Source organism: Canis aureus, chromosome 29 (assembly GCF_053574225.1).
Source record: "Canis aureus isolate CA01 chromosome 29, VMU_Caureus_v.1.0, whole genome shotgun sequence".
Classification (NCBI taxonomy): domain Eukaryota; kingdom Metazoa; phylum Chordata; class Mammalia; order Carnivora; family Canidae; genus Canis; species Canis aureus.
In genome coordinates, this window is record NC_135639.1 from 13,810,537 (window position 1) to 13,827,953 (window position 17,417).

The 17,417-nt window shown below is 40.6% G+C and overlaps 1 protein-coding gene across 3 annotated transcripts in view; it reads left to right on the forward strand.

Annotated features, from left to right (window-relative positions):
* The window catches only part of SHTN1 (shootin 1), a 96,922-nt gene that overhangs the window by 61,317 nt on the left and 18,188 nt on the right, over positions 1–17,417 (forward strand). For all 3 annotated transcript variants that reach the window (XM_077877493.1, XM_077877494.1, XM_077877495.1), the window contains 3 exons: positions 5,542–5,651; positions 8,837–8,890; positions 14,064–14,184. In XM_077877493.1, the coding sequence (XP_077733619.1) occupies positions 5,542–5,651; positions 8,837–8,890; positions 14,064–14,184 (285 nt within the window). The remainder of the gene's footprint in view (positions 1–5,541; positions 5,652–8,836; positions 8,891–14,063; positions 14,185–17,417) is intronic.

The following is a 17,417-nucleotide window of genomic DNA, read 5'->3' on the forward strand; positions in this document are numbered from 1 at the left end:
GGGAGTGAAGGGAGAAGGGTTTTCCCACTGAGCAGAGTCACCCAGCAGGCAGGAGCCTGGGCGGCTCGTGGAGCTGCGGGCAGTTGGGTGTGCAGCCACAGCCAGGGCAACAGGGACCAGAAGAACCCACATTGAACTCAGCATGTTTGCTCAGCACCTGTTACTTCCAAAGCATGGCACATTTGCCTGGTTCAAGCCCAGTCTGGGGCAGATGTTTTGGGGCAGACGTCTTGGCCTCCTCTTCCTGCCCCCAGTGTTCATCAATCTGGTCCGGCCACTTTACTCTAGCTGTATCAGAACAGAATCCAAACCCTGCAGGCTGCTTTTGGGTGGTTCTCTGCTGTTATTTCAGCCTCATTTCTGTACACCTGCCCTACCTTATGGCTGGACCATTCCCTAGAAGTCCCCCGTGCACATGTCTTATCCTAATTCCAGAATTGCTCTGCCGCCTTCCCTATAGTCAGAGCTTTCTGGGGCAGGGTGCTCTAATTTTACATCTCCTGTGTAGGTTCCAGGCTCTTCCTCCACTTCCTCTTATGAGCTCCTTAGTATTGGCTCATTGCTGCATGTTGCTGTAGCATTGTGCTTCAGATTTTATGATGCCCCATCTCCTAGCCTCTCTGTCCTGTTTGGGGTTATTTCCACATCTCTCTCCCGAAATCGGTTGCAGACTTTGAGGGCTTACTCCTGTCTGCAAGTCTCCCACAGCTTGGAGGCACCTTCAGTGAATCTAAGTTGAGACCTAGCTCCATCTTTCTTAGCCAGACACTCACAGCACCATTATAGATAAAAGCTAATTGATTTTGTCTATATAAATTACTTTTGGTGCCTGCCTCCTACAACCCTTTGGAAACTATTCCTCTCATTGTACTGCTGAAAAGGACATTCTGCTTGCCACAAGGCATTGGGGATTCTGAAGTCCTGTCTTTGGTCATTTCAGGGCAGCCCTGCTCTGTGTTACTGTCTAGAAGCCTTCTTGACACTCTAATTAAAATTAAAATTTTGTTTGTTTCAATCTTGTTTTGTAACAATCAATAAGACGTAGAGGAGGAGAAGGGCAGTCAGAATAAAATGATTTCCCCTTCTAATGTCTAAGTAAATTTCCCTTTTACTAATGTCTAAGTAAATGACATTATTAGCTTGTCAACCTTGATAACACCCTTAAATTAAAAAAAAAAAAAAAAAAAAAGCATTCTAAGCTTATTAACCCCGGTGTTGGAAATCATACAGTTTTCCTTATGAAAGTGATGTTTCATTTACAATTCATGAAATGATGCAGTATTCTCTCCCTCATTCTTGAGCTACTGGATTGTTACCAGGGTTGTGTGTCTAAGTAGAATTAGAAGTCACTCATGAGATTTTAAACTGAAGCCACTGCCTTAAATGATGTGAACCATAGACGTACATGGTTGGAGCTTTTCCCTGTCTGGCAGGGTAGTTTTTTATAGTGTCTTATTAACAGTTCACACCAAAAATAGTTGTTGAATGAATAAATCAATAATGATTAAAAGCATGATGAATGAATGAAGAACATCAAGCATTGTAGTCATCTGTGACACTTTGGAGTTTATATTTGTCAGTCAGGACCGGTTTTGCTATCACAGTATTATCTTTTGTTAGCATCTTATGATGGCTCTCATCAGCTGCTTGGTATGCTTCTCAGACCTGATGAATGAAGAAACTTTTATTGCTAGGGTATGGCTCTTAAAAAGTCTAATTGTAGGGGAAGGTCTGCGCAATATTTTATTTTATTTTATTTTATTTTATTTTATTTTATTTTATTTTATTTTATTTATTTATTTATTTATTTATTTATTTATTTATTTATTTATTAAGAGTTTATTTATTCATGAGAGACACACACAGAGAGAGAGAGAGAGAGAGAGAGAGAAGCAGAGACACAGGCAGAGGAGAAGCAGGCTTCACACAGGGAGCCCAACGCAGGACTCAATCCCGGGACTCCAGGATCAGGCCCTGGGCCGAAGGCCGCACCAAACCGCGGAGCCACCGGGCTGCCCTCTGTGCAATATTTTAGAAGTAGTTTTACGGTGTCGATGTAAGAAATAATCAACAGACTTTGAATTAATAACTAATTTTGAGAAGAATAAATTTATTGAACAAGTTCTGAGGTTTCAGAGATATGCTTGGTATTTATCAAATGCCTAGGTCATTATTATGTTGACATTTTCTTACCTTAGTTTGCTAACCTGCTGAGTGGGGATAATCATAGTTCTTGTTTCATAGGGTGGTGGTGAGAATTAATGAGTCTCCTAACATGTAAAGTACTTAGAATAGTACCCAGCATATAGAAAATACCAAAATGTTAGCTATTAAAAGAAAAAGGGTTCCAACCACTCTTTGAAGGGTAGAAATCCTCATTTGGCAGGTTCTTGTGATTGTTGTAGTTAAGGAAATATCCTTAACTTTATGACCTGAGGTCAAATTCAAACTTACTCAACCACGATGTGTTCTTCAGAAATTTTGTTCATCACAGTGCCATAAGATTCTTTTTAAGTGCCTTTTTAAAAATGTTAGTGAAAGAGAAAAGTAATCCTGTGGAATTTAGAAAATAATTTTCATTTCTTCTAGGTAATAACAAAAGGTTTTATTGAGCAACAAGGTGATGGTTTTGTCTGTGGGTTTTTTCTTTGAAGAACGAACTTATTTTTCAAGTGGGTCTTAAAATTTAAGTCTCAATTAATTACATGTAGCTTTCTGATCCAAGACTGACCTTGAAGCACTACCTCAGAGAACATTTGATTTGATTTTCCTGTGGCAGTTCAGTGACATTAGACCTGTTGTCTCCATTTGTCCCTTTTTTTAATCTCCAGTATCCTGCACATTTCCATTGTCCTTCTGATTACATGCTTTTGTGAGACAATTACCAACTGTGTGATCACAGAAAGAATTACAAAACATGCCATGAGCTCTCTGTAGGTGATTCTTGCAGATTTATTAGAACTGCTTAATAGTTTGGAAGTTCGTATAGATTGCTTTTTGCTAGTTCAAAAACAGGGTCGGTGAGAGAGAAGGCTTGTGTAGCTTAACCTAGCGTTGCCCTTGTATTGTGCCCGCATAGGGAATCTGATAAGAGTGATTTCTTTTCCTTAAGACCAATTAAGCCTTTACATTTGAAAAAGACTAAGAAATTAAAGCCTGGTTTATAATCTGTACACAATACAGATAGTAGCACTTCTCTGAATTATCACTATGATTCTGGCAAGCAAAAATAAGAAACTACTTTAAATTCCTGTTATGTTAGATGCTGCAGCAGATTTGAATGGTGTCGACCATAATTCTCCATCTGTCTGCCTTAATTAGTTTTTGTATGGTGCATTTAATTGGGTTTCAGTCCTTCCTTACAGAGCGCTAATCTGTTTGTCGGCGGTGTTCTGTTGCCATGCAGCTCTTCTCAAGTCTCACTCAAAATGGCAGGCTTTCTGAAAAATCACATGTTTTTTTTGGATTAAAAAAAAAAAAAAATTCTCAGGAATAGATTGCATACCCTTACCAGGTGCTCAAATGGCAGATCTGTGTTTTATCTCCCCGGACTCTGAATGGGGTCAGCACAAGCACCATGTAGTACATAACGGGTATTCAGATATTGAATGAGTGAGTGAGTGAATGAATGAATGAATGAATTTCAATCCACAGTAATTTTCTTGTCTGTCCTCTTGTTGATGTTTGGGAGCCATCTGCAGAAGCTGCCCGAGAAAATGCAGCTTAAGGGCAGAGTTGATCCACCCACAGTTTGCGTTCTTTCATTTACTAGTGGGTGAGTTCTGACTCTGGTGCCATGTTTTCCACGTTGCCTGGCAAAAGATGCTTTCTTGCCATCTGGATCTGAAACATACGGTTTGGATATTGAGAACTTTTTATTCCCTGCGTTTCAATGACCTATGAAGATGACATGACCCTGTTTGAAATTAGGACTTTATCAGAAGACGTAGGTTGTACAGGGAATGTAGAGGTGATCTCATCACTGTGGTGCTGCCTCACTGAGAATGGTGGAACCTTCTGGGTTCTTCTAGTTGCTCCCCTAGGCATGACGTAAGAGGAATAGCTACTCAGCGTTAGCGTGAATTCCACGTGGCAGAAAAAAAAGCCATGGTGTAGGCTTCATTAGTGCAGAGCCCAGCATGCCTGTCCATTGGCCTGGGGACATCGTCGTGATGGCCTCCGTTTAGAAGCTGTCCTTTTGAGCTTTAGCTGTTTCTACTCAAATATCAAAAATATTAATAGCCACATAAAGCCAAAACTTCCAATAAGTCCATCAGTGGGTGGTTACTTGCTGCGGGCCTACCATACGCCCCGCGTTGTAGACTGTGCTCAAAGAGCCTAAGAGGAAGGTCTTCATGAGGTATTTAAACTTAAATTAATCAGTTCCAGGGAATGAGACAGATGTAAGCAGGAGATCTAGAATGGCACTAATTGTGATAAATGTTGCAAAAACGATTGAGTGCTTTTGGTCAGGCTATTGTGCAACAGACAAATTTCATTATTCTGACCAATAGCTTTAAGCCTCCGCCTTAGCTGTATTCATCTAATTGATGTATATTTCAACAGTTTTATTGTTTTTTTGCAGCAAAACAGTGCAAAGGTTAAACAATAGATAGTCAAAAAATTTTTAATCAAATTTAATTACTTAATTGCAATCCTTTCTGGGTGTATGTTTTCTTTTAACATTGAAAATTTAAAAAGACTTGAAAAGGTTTGTTTAAAATGCTTCTTTGATTCCTAAACAAAAGATGGCAATTTAAAAGTAGATTTCACCTATCTGGTGTTCATCCTCTGATTGTAGATTTCTTACAACAAGTTAACAGATCGCTTTTATCTTTTATTTCCAAATGGGCTTTTTGATAGTTATTCCTTCTTGGGTCTGATTTCTTTGACACGGGATGTTATAAGTTATGAAAACATCTCTGAGGCAGAGGTGAATGATTATTTGAGCTTAGGTAGAAAGCTGGAGAAATTCAAGTTCTATCATGCTAACAAATGGAACCAGACCCACTTTGTTTAAATTAATTGATTAATAAGCCAATATTGATTTCCAGGCTACAAATTAGACCTTAAATTTTATAACTCTGAGTTTTATTTTATTTTATTTTATTTTATTTTATTTTATTTTATTTATTTTATTTTATTTTATTTTTTATATTTTTTATTTTATTTTATTTTATTTTATTTTATTTTATTTTATTTTATTTTATTTTATTTTAAGTGGAGCCCAAGGTGGGGTTTGAACTCAAGACCCGAACTGAGATCAAGAGGCCGACACTTAAGTAACTGAGCCACCCAGGCCCCCCATAACTCTAATTTTTTTTTAACTCTAATTTTTTTAAAAACAAATCTTCTATTAAAAGATTTTTTTTTTTAATGAAAAAAATATGGCTGCCTGGTAGCTGTTAACCTCAGTAAATTGTTTTGTGATGTTTTGTGATTCTGTCTGAAAAGCGCTGTGGTTAATTACAAAGTACATTGGAATAGAAAGTAGCAGTTTTCTTGTAACATAAGATGATTTCTGCGTGTGTTCTTTGATAGCTGAAGAAGTCACGGATCTGAAGAGGCAAGCAGTTGAAGAGATGATGGACAGAATTAAAAAGGGAGTTCATCTTAGACCAGTTAATCAGACGGCTAGACCGAAGGCAAAGGTATGAAATGACTGCATTTCCTCCCCTCCCGCGGTGCTTCCTTTTTCAGGTGTCAAAGTTTGAAATTTGATGAAAGCTATATGAGGACTGACTGTGAAATCTTAGGATAAGGCTAATGTGTCATAAAAGCCTTTACTTTTAGACGAGCGTGTTTCAGGACTCTGTTTGAGCTGCAGTTAACCTCAATCCCTACAAAAAGCAAGTCCTGTTGTTGCAGGGTGCTCTTCTCTGCTTGATACGGACTGTTAGACCAAGCCAAGAACTACTGTACCCTTTCTTTTCTTTAAGTCCTTTTGTGTAACTCAAGTATTGAATGAGCGTCTGCCATGTGCCAGGTACTGTTTTAGGCTCTGGGGATAAAGCAGTAAACCAAAGAGACAGCAATCCTTGCCTTCCTGAGACTTCTGTTTCAGTGTGAGGGGGAAAGGGGCCGGGTAGGCAGGTGGCATCATATGATAGTGTCAGAATGGACTTAGAACAGTTTTTGAAAATTAGTGAGGCTCATAGGACTGTTTTCATTTATTTTACAAACCTGTTCCAGGCCACTTCAAGGAGAAAGTTTTGTGTATATGTATCACCAGCTGCCTTCCGAACTAGACCACAGTGAACGCCAAGCTCTAGCAAAGCACCCAGCTCTGGTTCAGGGCCTCTCCCTTCTCTTGTAGGTGTGTCCCGTTGAAATAGACCAACAGTAGAGTTTTTGATATTTGTCTTGAGAAGTTGTTTGTTTAATAAACAAAAATTTAAAGCATCAACAGATTGGTCCTCTTCCTTCTTCTTTTAAACCAACCTTTAAGATTCTTTCTTACTTTCATGGATGCTCCTCTTCAGCTGCTTCAGTGTCCCCAAGTATCATGACTATTCAGTACAAACTCTGCTGGACTTTAAAAATTGTCATGTGGTCACAGGCAGGCAAGGTAGCCAGGTGAGGCAGGAGTTGTGGTGGGGGCTGTCCATGGAAAGGGGGTTGAAAAGAGGGAAAGAATACCCAATTCCAAGAGTAGGCTGACAGTGGAATGGAAGCTTTAGCCAGCTGCATGGAGTACTGGTCTGCATTAGCGCTTTGAGAGCAGTTTTGCAAGTAAGGGACAGAGTTTGGCACAAGTGTTGAGCACTGGTGTCTGGCGCATGAAGCTCGTGGTAGCTGGCGTTGGGACCAGGCGCTGTCCCCACCCCCACCTCCAGGCTCTTCTCTCCCCAGAATGGGCAGAGGGCCCACCCTCTCCAACTCACAGGGTCGTTGCCAGGCTCAGATGGAAGGTAGTGTGAAAACGGGGGATCTAAGTGGAATCTTTGAAACAAATACATTTTTAAGATGTTCATGTCCCAACTGTTTTGGAAGGAATAAACCAAACCAGACAGACTAGAGAAAAATGCAGTGTCGTGAAGAAGCAAAATTCGTTTAGAGAGAAAAATGTCGAAAACTTGTTACATCCTAAGCAATTGGATCAGGATGTTCTGTGTGCACTTTCACTTTCAGAGTATCACTTTGTCCTTCTTCTTTCCTGCCATGCTTCTTCCAACAGTTACACATTATTTAATGTCAGTTCAGAACTGGAGAGCAACTGAACAAGCATCAGTGGACGACTGGGTCTTTCGCTGGTAATCATTAAACTGTGTAGAGATAGTGCTGAATGACCTGGTCAGTAACCTTTGAAACAAGTGGTCACCGCATGCGCTACAGACTCCCCGCCCAGGACTCAGTGCTTTCCTGCCAAGGTCACGGGCTGCGAGAGCGCGTGGGCCGCGCTGCCGGAGGCTCCTGGGGCCCGAAGGTGGCTGGGGTGGCATGGCAGCATTGAGGGGCCTGTAGCCGAGGGCGCTTGTTCACACGTCACAGCTTGTCCCCCGAACAGTGTACCTGCACAGGTCACACCTGCCTTGAGAATACTAATTTAACCACATACCTTGATGTGGTTGTTGATACCGTTGTGGTTATAATTAGTGTCTTAGAGCTTTGGCCCCTCGGACTGGCGCTCATGGCACGTGTATTTTCCCGAAAGCGTAGGCTATGAAAGTTGGATGTCTTAGTCCAATTCATACATGAGCAGCAAACCTCTCTCCCTCTCCCTCTCCCTCTGCCTCCCTCCCTCCCTCCTTTCTCCCTCTCCTCCTCCCTCCCTCTCTTGCTCCTTCTCTCTCCCTCTTTCTCTCACTGTCCATTTTTTAAAAAAAAAACCGAAATGGGATCTTATTCTTTTATTAGCTCTCGTGAGGAAAGGGTTAGAGGTCACTACTAATCACTTCCCATCTCTCGATGGGAGAGAAATGAGCTCTACCTCTTTTCCAGGAACGAGAGGCCAGGGGGTTCCCTAAAGGTTCTCTCTTCCTCCCCGTCCTTTGTGAAAGGAAGTGGTATGGGGGAGACCAGAGGCCTGTCTTTGAGAACCTCGTGCTAGATTTCCCCTGCAAGAAGTTAGTTGTCAGGGGATCCCCAGAGACTCTTAGGCCTTGTGGGGTAGGCGAATATTGCCCAGAACTGCATTTCAAATTATTTTGTTCACGGCGTAGCCAGAAGCCCGGTTGCAACGGGGCTTGTAATCAAGACTCAAACACAGCCTTTCTCGGGGTGACCTTTCCTTACGAGGAGGACGATGGGGGCAGACTCTACGCCCTCTGGGCCGCCCTTCCTGCTTCAGTTGCCAGTGATGCTAACATTCTCGTGTAAGGCCAGGTTTTTTGCTGACCCCTGCTCCTGACTCAGTTGTGAAATTCCTGAACCGAGACGTGCTGGTCCCCTGCAAGCCGGAGCCGAGAGAGGTTTCTGCCCCGTTGCTTGCTGCCTGCCCTGCACTGCCGCCTTCCTGGTCCTCGCTCGCTGGCAGGGGTCCAGCAACGGGAGTGGGGGCCAGCTTACCGCAGAACGTTCCGAACAATCCAAAAGTGAATCTTTGAAACCGGGGGTTGACCAGATCTTTTTTCCATATGATGATAACGAGAAGTAACAAAATGGTATTTAGAAGAAGCTTGAGTCCTTTGGCTTTGACTACTTCTCCTAATTTTCTATCTAGCCGCCACTTGGGAGCACTAACCTGTCTAATATTCTCTCCTAACTGTAAGACATAGACCTAATTAAGAAAAAAAAAAAAAAAGTCCATAATAGTGCCAACACTTTGCCAGGTAGAAATGTCTGTTTAGTATTTTAAAACTGAATTATTAATTGTGCTCTCTTTTTAAAATTGTAGCCGGAATCTTCAAAGAGCTCTGAGAGTGCCGTGGATGAGCTAAAAGGAATACTGGTAAGAATGGATCCCGCCCGGTTTTATTACCTCATTTATGGGAAAATGAAAGAATATTTTTTTAAATCTATTTTTCTGGGTAATTGGTTTTGGTATGTTTTATTTTCGTTCACAATAATCCTCAGTTCCTCTGATAGTTGTCTTGATTGTGCTGTGGACTCCTCCATCGGGGCATGTTGATATATGTATTATGCATCAATACTCTGCTGTTTCTGTTCTAGAAGAACAGTTACCCTTTCACCACATCATTATGTTCTGGGCATGCCTTCCAATCCTTGCCTGACAGCTTCAAGACAAAGCACTTAGACCTAAGGATCAGGGCATGCTTGGTCATAATGGAAACACAATAGAGTCTCTTAGATAGATCGTACTTGATTTGAAGGCATGAGAGTGGGGCCATTGGTGCCAAAATGTCATTCTGAGCTCCTACCCAAATATGTTATGTTAGTATCAGGGCTCAGGGTCAGTCTGCTTTTCCTCACAGTTTAAAAAATTATTTGATTATAAATTGGAAAATAGAAGTTCCTGTTTTTATATTCCTGATCTCATTTTTTCTTTTTCTTTTTTTTAAGGTTTACTTATTTTAAAGAGAGAGAGAGCAAGCATGGGGAGAGGAAAGGGTAGAGGAAGGAGAGAGAATCTCAAGCAGGCTCTGCCCTGAGCACGGAGCTTGACGTGGGGCCCAATCTCATGACCCTGAGATCACAACCCACAACCTGAGCCAAAACTAAGTTGGATGCTCAAGAGACTGTGCCATCTAGGTGCTCCATTACCAATTTCATTCTCTAAAAGTAACCCCTATTTAAAAGTATCTCCTGCCTCCAGCTATGTTTTTTTCTTCCAAATCATGAGCTTTTGCCAATAGAAGTGAGTACTGCCCTGACAGTTGTCAGTAGAAATAAACTCCTCACTTAGAAAATGTTTCAGATACTGAGAGCTCTATTCTCAGATCCTGTTATAGTCTCAACACCAGTTATTATGCACAGTAAGTCAACAACCGTGGGGGCGGAGGCACAAAACTGATATTCCCCTGTTGTTACGGTGCTAATTATGCGAAGCATGTAGACATCCACATAATTGTGGTAAACAAAATTATTTTCATCAAGCATGCAACAGCAGACTTAACTCAGGATGGCTTAATCAGTTTGCTTTAGGTTTAGGTGAGTGGAATTAGTACTAAAGACAGGCATAGCCTGGCTCACAGTGGTGGCCCACCTACGGAATCAAAGTATGACGACCAACCGTTGAAAAAGTAGGTGGTTATTATCTAATGGATACTTTGAAGAGGAAACTTTTTTATCCAGCGAGAACTCCCTATGCCAGTCTCTTTGGTTGTCTGTACATTAGGATGCTAATTCCTTTTCCGTAAAGATGCCCCAGAGTAGAGTTCTGATCATTTGTGGAAGAGTACATTGAGGTTGACTATTTAAAAATCAGGTTTATTTGAACAATCAGACATCTGTCTAAGATACAGATGATACTTGATTAGCCAAGATATCCCAGTCCCTGATAATGCTGGATGGTAACAGGTTTACTGAATTACAGCGTTGCTCTTAAAGATCATGTTCACTATCCAGTCATATTCAGTATAATTTTGCGCCACTTCAAGGAGAGAAATTTGCAGAATAGATTTTTTGGGAAATAATTTACAAGTTATAAAAGTTGTCAAAACATCTTTATTTTCTGCAGATTGCCCCCATCCTCCTTGGTCTGGATTTATCATTAAATTTCTGTACCTTATCCGGCATTAATGTTATCACTGATAGCTATTATTCTGGCAATGTTATTTCTTTGCATTAAGTGTTTTTAAAAAGTGGAATTCACAGTGTTTTCCCCTAGTCTTCTTTGTCAAATGGAAACTCTCTAGTACCCCCATAGAAATTCCTTTGGGGGTGGATCATTTGTAACCCCTGTCACTTGGGGGCCAAGAAACCATACAACTTCTTATAAGAGAAAGAGAAAGAAAAGAAGCCCCTATTAGGTGGGGATATATTGGTGCTTCTTGCCAGCACGTTAGGGTTTTCAGAGTTAGTATTCAGCAAATCATAAGAGCGTGGAAAGCCTGCGAGGGATATACTGTGGTGGAAAGCCAGCACCTGTGCCAAGAGAGCCCTGGAAACCAAGAAACCCCATGTCAGCTCTACTGTAGAACAGAAACCAATAAAACCAGAAAAACTGGTGTTTTTGCTGAAATCAAATGTGACCTGAGTTGTAGGGGCACTGCAACTTAGAGATTGAGCCTTTTGCTGAAAGTTAGCACACAGGTCGGAATATATCTCTATTTCGGGATTTGGAAAATCTCACCCCATTTGGATGTGGACACTTCCCAAGCCAATTGCTATAGCCTCAGTGTCAACTGAACTTACTTTTCCACACCTGTTTACACTGAATTTTTAAAAGCTGAATGTTTTGTAGATTTTAAAAACCTATTTCTCATAATCACACAAGGTTTTTTGGGAGGTTTTGGAAACCTCTCTAATCACCCCAGTCATATAAAAGTCACTCTAAGTGCAAACAGCAATCTCTCAAGATTAAATCCGTACAAATTAATCTTAAATCTCTTTTAAGTTCGCTTGTCTCTAATTCAAATAAACAACCTCTAAGAAATTCTCTTTTAGGTTTTTCCCAAACATCTTCAGTTTTTTTTTTTTTTTTTTCAGAAGGAATTATAGAATAGTTGATCTTGTCACCTGACAGTGTTAGGAACATTTAACCGATGTGGGAACTAAGATTAAACACTGGTTTGGGAATCCATCTAGCCTCATCACTGATGTACTGTGGGGCCCAGCCCAAACCCCAAGGCTCACTGAGTTTGAATTCTCTTCTCTGTAAAGTGAGGGAATTCTGCATATCATGTCCCTTCTAGGTTAATTTCTGATTCTCAGACTATATGACGAATATACAAAAAGATAGACAATCTTGGTACTTTATTAGCTGAGCTCCTTGGTCATTTGAATTGAGAGTCGTATAGTGTCTGCATACTCCTATATTTGCTGAATCAATCACATCAGTCAGTGGATAGAGACAAAAGTTTGAGACCCAAAGATCAGAACTTGGAAAACAGAACCTTTCAGTATCAGGTGTGATGAGAGAGTAGCTCACCACGATCAGAATTTGGATGATTAATGCTGTTATTCAAATGAAAAGTAGAAATTATTATGAGACAGAAATTCTTCCTTAAAAGATATCCTTGCAAGGTGTATGTGAATGCGTGTGTACATAGACACGTATCTTTTTCTTGAATTAACTCCAACCATTGGGAAAATCAAAGAATGTTCTTGACATCCAAACAGTGTAATAGTTTCATGAGTTATTTTAATGGTAATGGCCTTACATATTTACAAATTACTTAGCTGGTAAGTTTTTTAAAATTGTAAATGCATGATTTGGGAGTAGTTTTCTAATATTTTTTTCAAATTTATCTTAATTGGCTTTAGTTCCATTTTTTTCACCTTATCAGCCTTGATCTTATTTTACTATTTAACTCCTTGATGAGCAGGTACAGATCTGCATTAACTGTTAAATAAATAAACCACATCATCCAACTTTTTAAGTTATAAGATAAACAATTACAACACTACATGAAACGTGATTTTCCTTTCAATATATTTTATGAATTTTTGCAATAAATGAAAAAAAGCAGAAAGAGCTACTTGGGGGGGTAGAGTATCATATGCTTGATTATCCACATATTTTACACATTAGTCTTAGTTTAGGGTAGCTGATAGAAGAATAAAATCTCTTAATTTTGTTAATCCTCCCATGCCCACAGGCAGCTTCTCCAAGCCTTTACCCAGTTAGGGAAGAAACCTTTCTAAACAAAACATAATCACCTATATCACATGAGATTTGTAATAATATTACAAGCCACTTTTTCTTGTTTTATAGGCTAAAGAAGAAACATGAGTTACGATTTTTTGCCAATCGAATTCTTAAAGTCCTTCAGGAAGTTGGCAGGGGGCAGGAGCAGGATTAAGGCAAACCCATAGTGAGCTGAGGTGACAAAGGCTGGCCTGATTGTTAGCCTTGGTGGACAAAAAGCTACCTCTGACTTTGGCATTAAGTCTGGCAAGTTATACCAGACTTGAGGTTCTGATTTACTGTAATCCAAAGACTGGATCTTCTGGCTCCCCCACCTACCCAAAGCACGTGGCACAGCTCAGGAGGGCCATTTCAAAGAAATAGTGGGCATTTCTTATGAAAGAAAACAGACCCCTGGTAATGGTGCAGTGCTGAGTCCTCACATACAGGATGTGAAGTGTGTCACCCAGTGTTCTGTACAAACACCTGACTGGTCATGGGAGATGGAAAGCCATAGGTCTCCTCCATAACATGCTTCCCAGAGGAGCTGAGGCAGGGTCTTTCTCTGTTATCTTGAAAGTCAGTACCAATTTTAGTAGGTGCACAGATGTATGGCATCTCTTTTTCCCTTCAGCATCTTCTGGGCCCTGAATAATGTATTCACCGCCTCCTCTGTTAGGAATATGGAATTAAAATGCCAGGCCCTTTATTGCTTCCCTATGTCATTATAACCTTTCCCCTTTCACAATGATGTCAAGGTGTGCCCAGGGCAGCACTTCTTTGGCTAGGCCACAGGAGAGTGTTATGCACCTCCTTTGGCCGCCACTACACCATTGCCACCAGTGTGGAACCAGGGTCATTCTGAAGACTCAGTCACACTTTTTCAGTGCCACAAGAATTTGGGTTCAGTAGCTCGTGGCTGCTGTATCAAGAAAACCTTCTAAGGTGAGTTCAATATATTCTTCTCTTCTCCACGAGATCGACCAACACATCAGCATCTTAACCGTCAATGCGCAAGTACCTTCCTACCACCGAATTTCATAGTTAGTCATCGAGAGATGTTCTCGTATTGTCCTTTTGGTGTGAAAGCTAACGTCTTACATCCTCAGTAGCATCTTCTTAAATGATCCAACACTATGTGTTGTCAAAGACACACACATTAAAAAATAATGTGTGTGTATATATATATTGTGTGTGTGTGTATATATATATACATATATATATATGTATATATATACAGCAAATTCATTCTATTTCCTAATTCCATTCAAATTCTGGTAATGTTTTGCTGATTTGGTTTTTAATATTCTTTTGCATATTGTATTAAGACATTAACCTTTTTGTTTTTGTTTTTGTTTTGTTTTCACTTTAGGGGACACTTAACAAATCCACTAGTTCAAGAAGCTTAAAATCCCTTGACACAGAAAACAGTGAAACTGAGTTAGAAAGAATTTTGCGTCGCAGAAAGGTGACAGCAGAAGCAGATAGCAGTAGTAAGCCGGTTTGAATTCTCCACAGTTCTACCCTTCCTCTCTGAGACATCTGCCTTTAAGTTCCGTGCTAACATGAAAACGATCTCTTAAAATTACTAAATTTTTTTTAATGTGAGTGAGAAGTATTGGGTTGGCAAAGGCACTCATGGATATCTCATAAGAACTTCTGTATCTTAGTTCATTGGTATGTCTGTTTATGTATTTCTCTATTTGCAGGTAATCAAGGTCTTAGAGATTGGGCTTGCTTAAGGCAAGATGCCACCAAGTACAGACATTCAGGAGCCCTGGCAATGGTGTAGCACTGAGTACAGGCTCTGGAGCCAGACCATGTGACTTTGAATCCTTGCCCTGCCTTCTCCAAGCAGCTTGCCCTTAAATGGCTCAACCTCTCTGTGCCTCAGTTTCTTTGCCTGTGAAATGAGGGTAGCAAAAGCACTACCTCATAGGATTATCCTAAGGATGGAATAAATCAGCGTAAGAAAAGTGCTTGGTAGTGTGCATGGCACAAAGTCAGCATGCAGTGATTTAGTAATAAGAGTAGTACTTACGCATCGGTTACAAATGCAGAGGCACCGGCTTTATCCTTTGTGTGTGCGTTCTGTTCATCGTCTCTGCCTGTGAACCAGGCGAATGAGAAATTTCAGCTCTGTCACCAGCTATAAATGACCGTCTGAGCAAGTCTGGAGCTGAGAGTCTGCATTTGTGTCATGATGTGCATGGATTAGACCTCAGAACTAACTTTGCATGTCTTCTGGTTTGTTTTTGTTTTTGTTTTTGTTTTTTTTTCCCCCCACCAGCTTGGTCACGGGAATTAGTGGAAACCGTATGAGGTTTTTCCCTTGTGGCCAGGAGGCTAGCTTTGAAAAACTACTCTAAAGTAAAATTAACCAGGCCGTAGCTAATGGGCTGAATCTTCTAGACTCAATTCAGTCAACTCCATTTGGTCCATTGTAACCATTTAAATTTGCACTGAGTCATGTTTACCAAGTTTAAGTTGCTAGAATAGGAGGGATGTAGGTGTTTGTTAATCAGGCTCTAGCTTCCACATAGGGATTTTACTCAATTTAGTGAATTGGTTTCTTATATTAGGAGCAGCATAATACCAACCAAACTTTTATTATAAAAAGATGAAACTTTAGTTTTCTCCTTAAAAAAAAAAATCAGCCATTCAGTTTTTAATTTGGTCTGGAAATTCTGCTGTTAATATCCTAGAAGAATTCCTTCCCCCCAAAAATAATCACCTCTCAGGAAAATTAAGGGGTGCTCTAAGAGATTTTTTTTCCTTAGAATTGCTTTATAAGCATTTACCAGCCTCCACAATGAATCATTATTCATTTTGTGACAGTCACTTCTTCCAGCATTGCATCCTTGAAGGAGTCATACAGCCATCGTTATTGTTTAGGACTCTGTGGGTCCCGTTCTTGTTCTCTGTCATTCACATTTTGTATTTTGTTCCTGTGGAAGCCTTGTCACTTCACTCATGGACTTGGTCAGATGTACAGCACTATTTCAGAGTTAGTTTTCAGTGGGAGAAACAAGGAAACATTTTGATTTTAGTCAATATGGTAATTTGAATATTTCAAAGAACGGAGAAAGAAGGCAGGAGCACACTGTATAGGCATGGTGAGAATCTTTCATTTTATTTATTATATTTCACCAATTTATAAATATTTAATGTATCATTTGAGGGATATTCTAATAAGGTATATATTCAATAGAATCATCAGTATTTGCATAGAGAAACAAGAACTCTGTAATTGGCAGAGTGGAGAAGAACCATACTGAGGAGAGTGACCTGTAACTGAGTAGAAACTTTCTTTGGAGCTCCCTAGTAGCCAAAGCAAAAAAAGAAAAGGCAGGAATGAGGGGAGGAGACAAACTTACAAACTCTGTCATCTAGTAAAAGAAATCATACCTATTTTTTTTTTTTTTAGATGATACCAGTGTTTTTCTAGTGTAGAACTGGAAGAGGTATTTACCAAATAAACCTTTTTTATAAGGGTCGTGGAATGACAGTGAAAATCCAGGAGGGGTTCAGGGAGGAGCGCAGAATAAGAAGCTAAAGTTAGCAGGCTGCATGCTGCAAATTAGAGATGACTTCGATAAGTTTATGGCTTCAGGTGCACTTGGATCTCTTGAGATTTTTTTTTTCCTTTTGCACACAAAGGCTTTATGAGGAAGCTAATATGAGGTCACGGTGGAGACAGGAAGCATGGTAAGAGAGGCGAGGTGGGGGGCAGCCCCAGGTTTGCAGACCTCAGATCCCAGGATAGTTGGTATCTCCCTCAGGGGCCAGCGAAGCACTTTCTATCTAGGGTTTCTCTTATCAAACCTCACTGACACTTTCAAGACTTACAGGCTCCCAGGCCGACATTTCAAAGAGCAGCAAGTGCCTCTTGGAAAACATTGGACAGCTTAAGCAGGATACAGTAATAATAATAATAATAATAATAATAATAATAATAATAATAATCTAAAACATCATGCATTTTTCTTTATTTCTTTTTGTATGTAAGAAAAACTAGAGCTCCAGCTCAGCTCACCCACTCTCTGTCCTTTGTGGCTGGCTTCATTTACAGAACAAGCAGCAGGTGTTGGTGTTTTCAGAAGCAGATCTGCTTTCCTACAAGGACAGATTGCTTAAAGCTGTCTAGCATTGTAGTTGGCAACTACCCAAGGGCAGAACAGAGCAGCTCAGAATCAAATCTTGAATTCAACTTCCTATTTGTATTTTCAGGATCTTCCTTGATCTTTCAGCACCTCTGTGTCTTTACTCCTGCATCCCCAGGCACCAGGAGGCTTATCCTGGGTGGGAGGGAGAGGTCTTTTGAATCAGGATGTTCAGTGATGTCACAAGGTTGTCTATGCAGCTGGTGGAGATGACCTGAAGGAGGAAGGCAAGCTTTGGGGAGCTGAGGCTTTCCCCTGGAGCCATAGAGGGTCTGGCTGTATCTCCCACAAGGAGGGTGGCCATTGGAGGTGCAGCCACAGAATGGGAGAGCATTTCCCCAGCGCCTCTTTCAGGAGGTTTCTGACATCAGAACTTCAGTTTTGGAGCTGCTGGGTTATACTGTTGGAATGCCTCAGACGCAGGCATCTGCAGATGTGAGAGTAACATTCCAGCACTTAACATTAATGACCAGGGATCCGCTAGCATTTAATTGGATTGTGCCCACTAGTACTTTCCATTTTAGGAGATGATCGGACATTTCTCAAGGAATAAGAGACTCCCA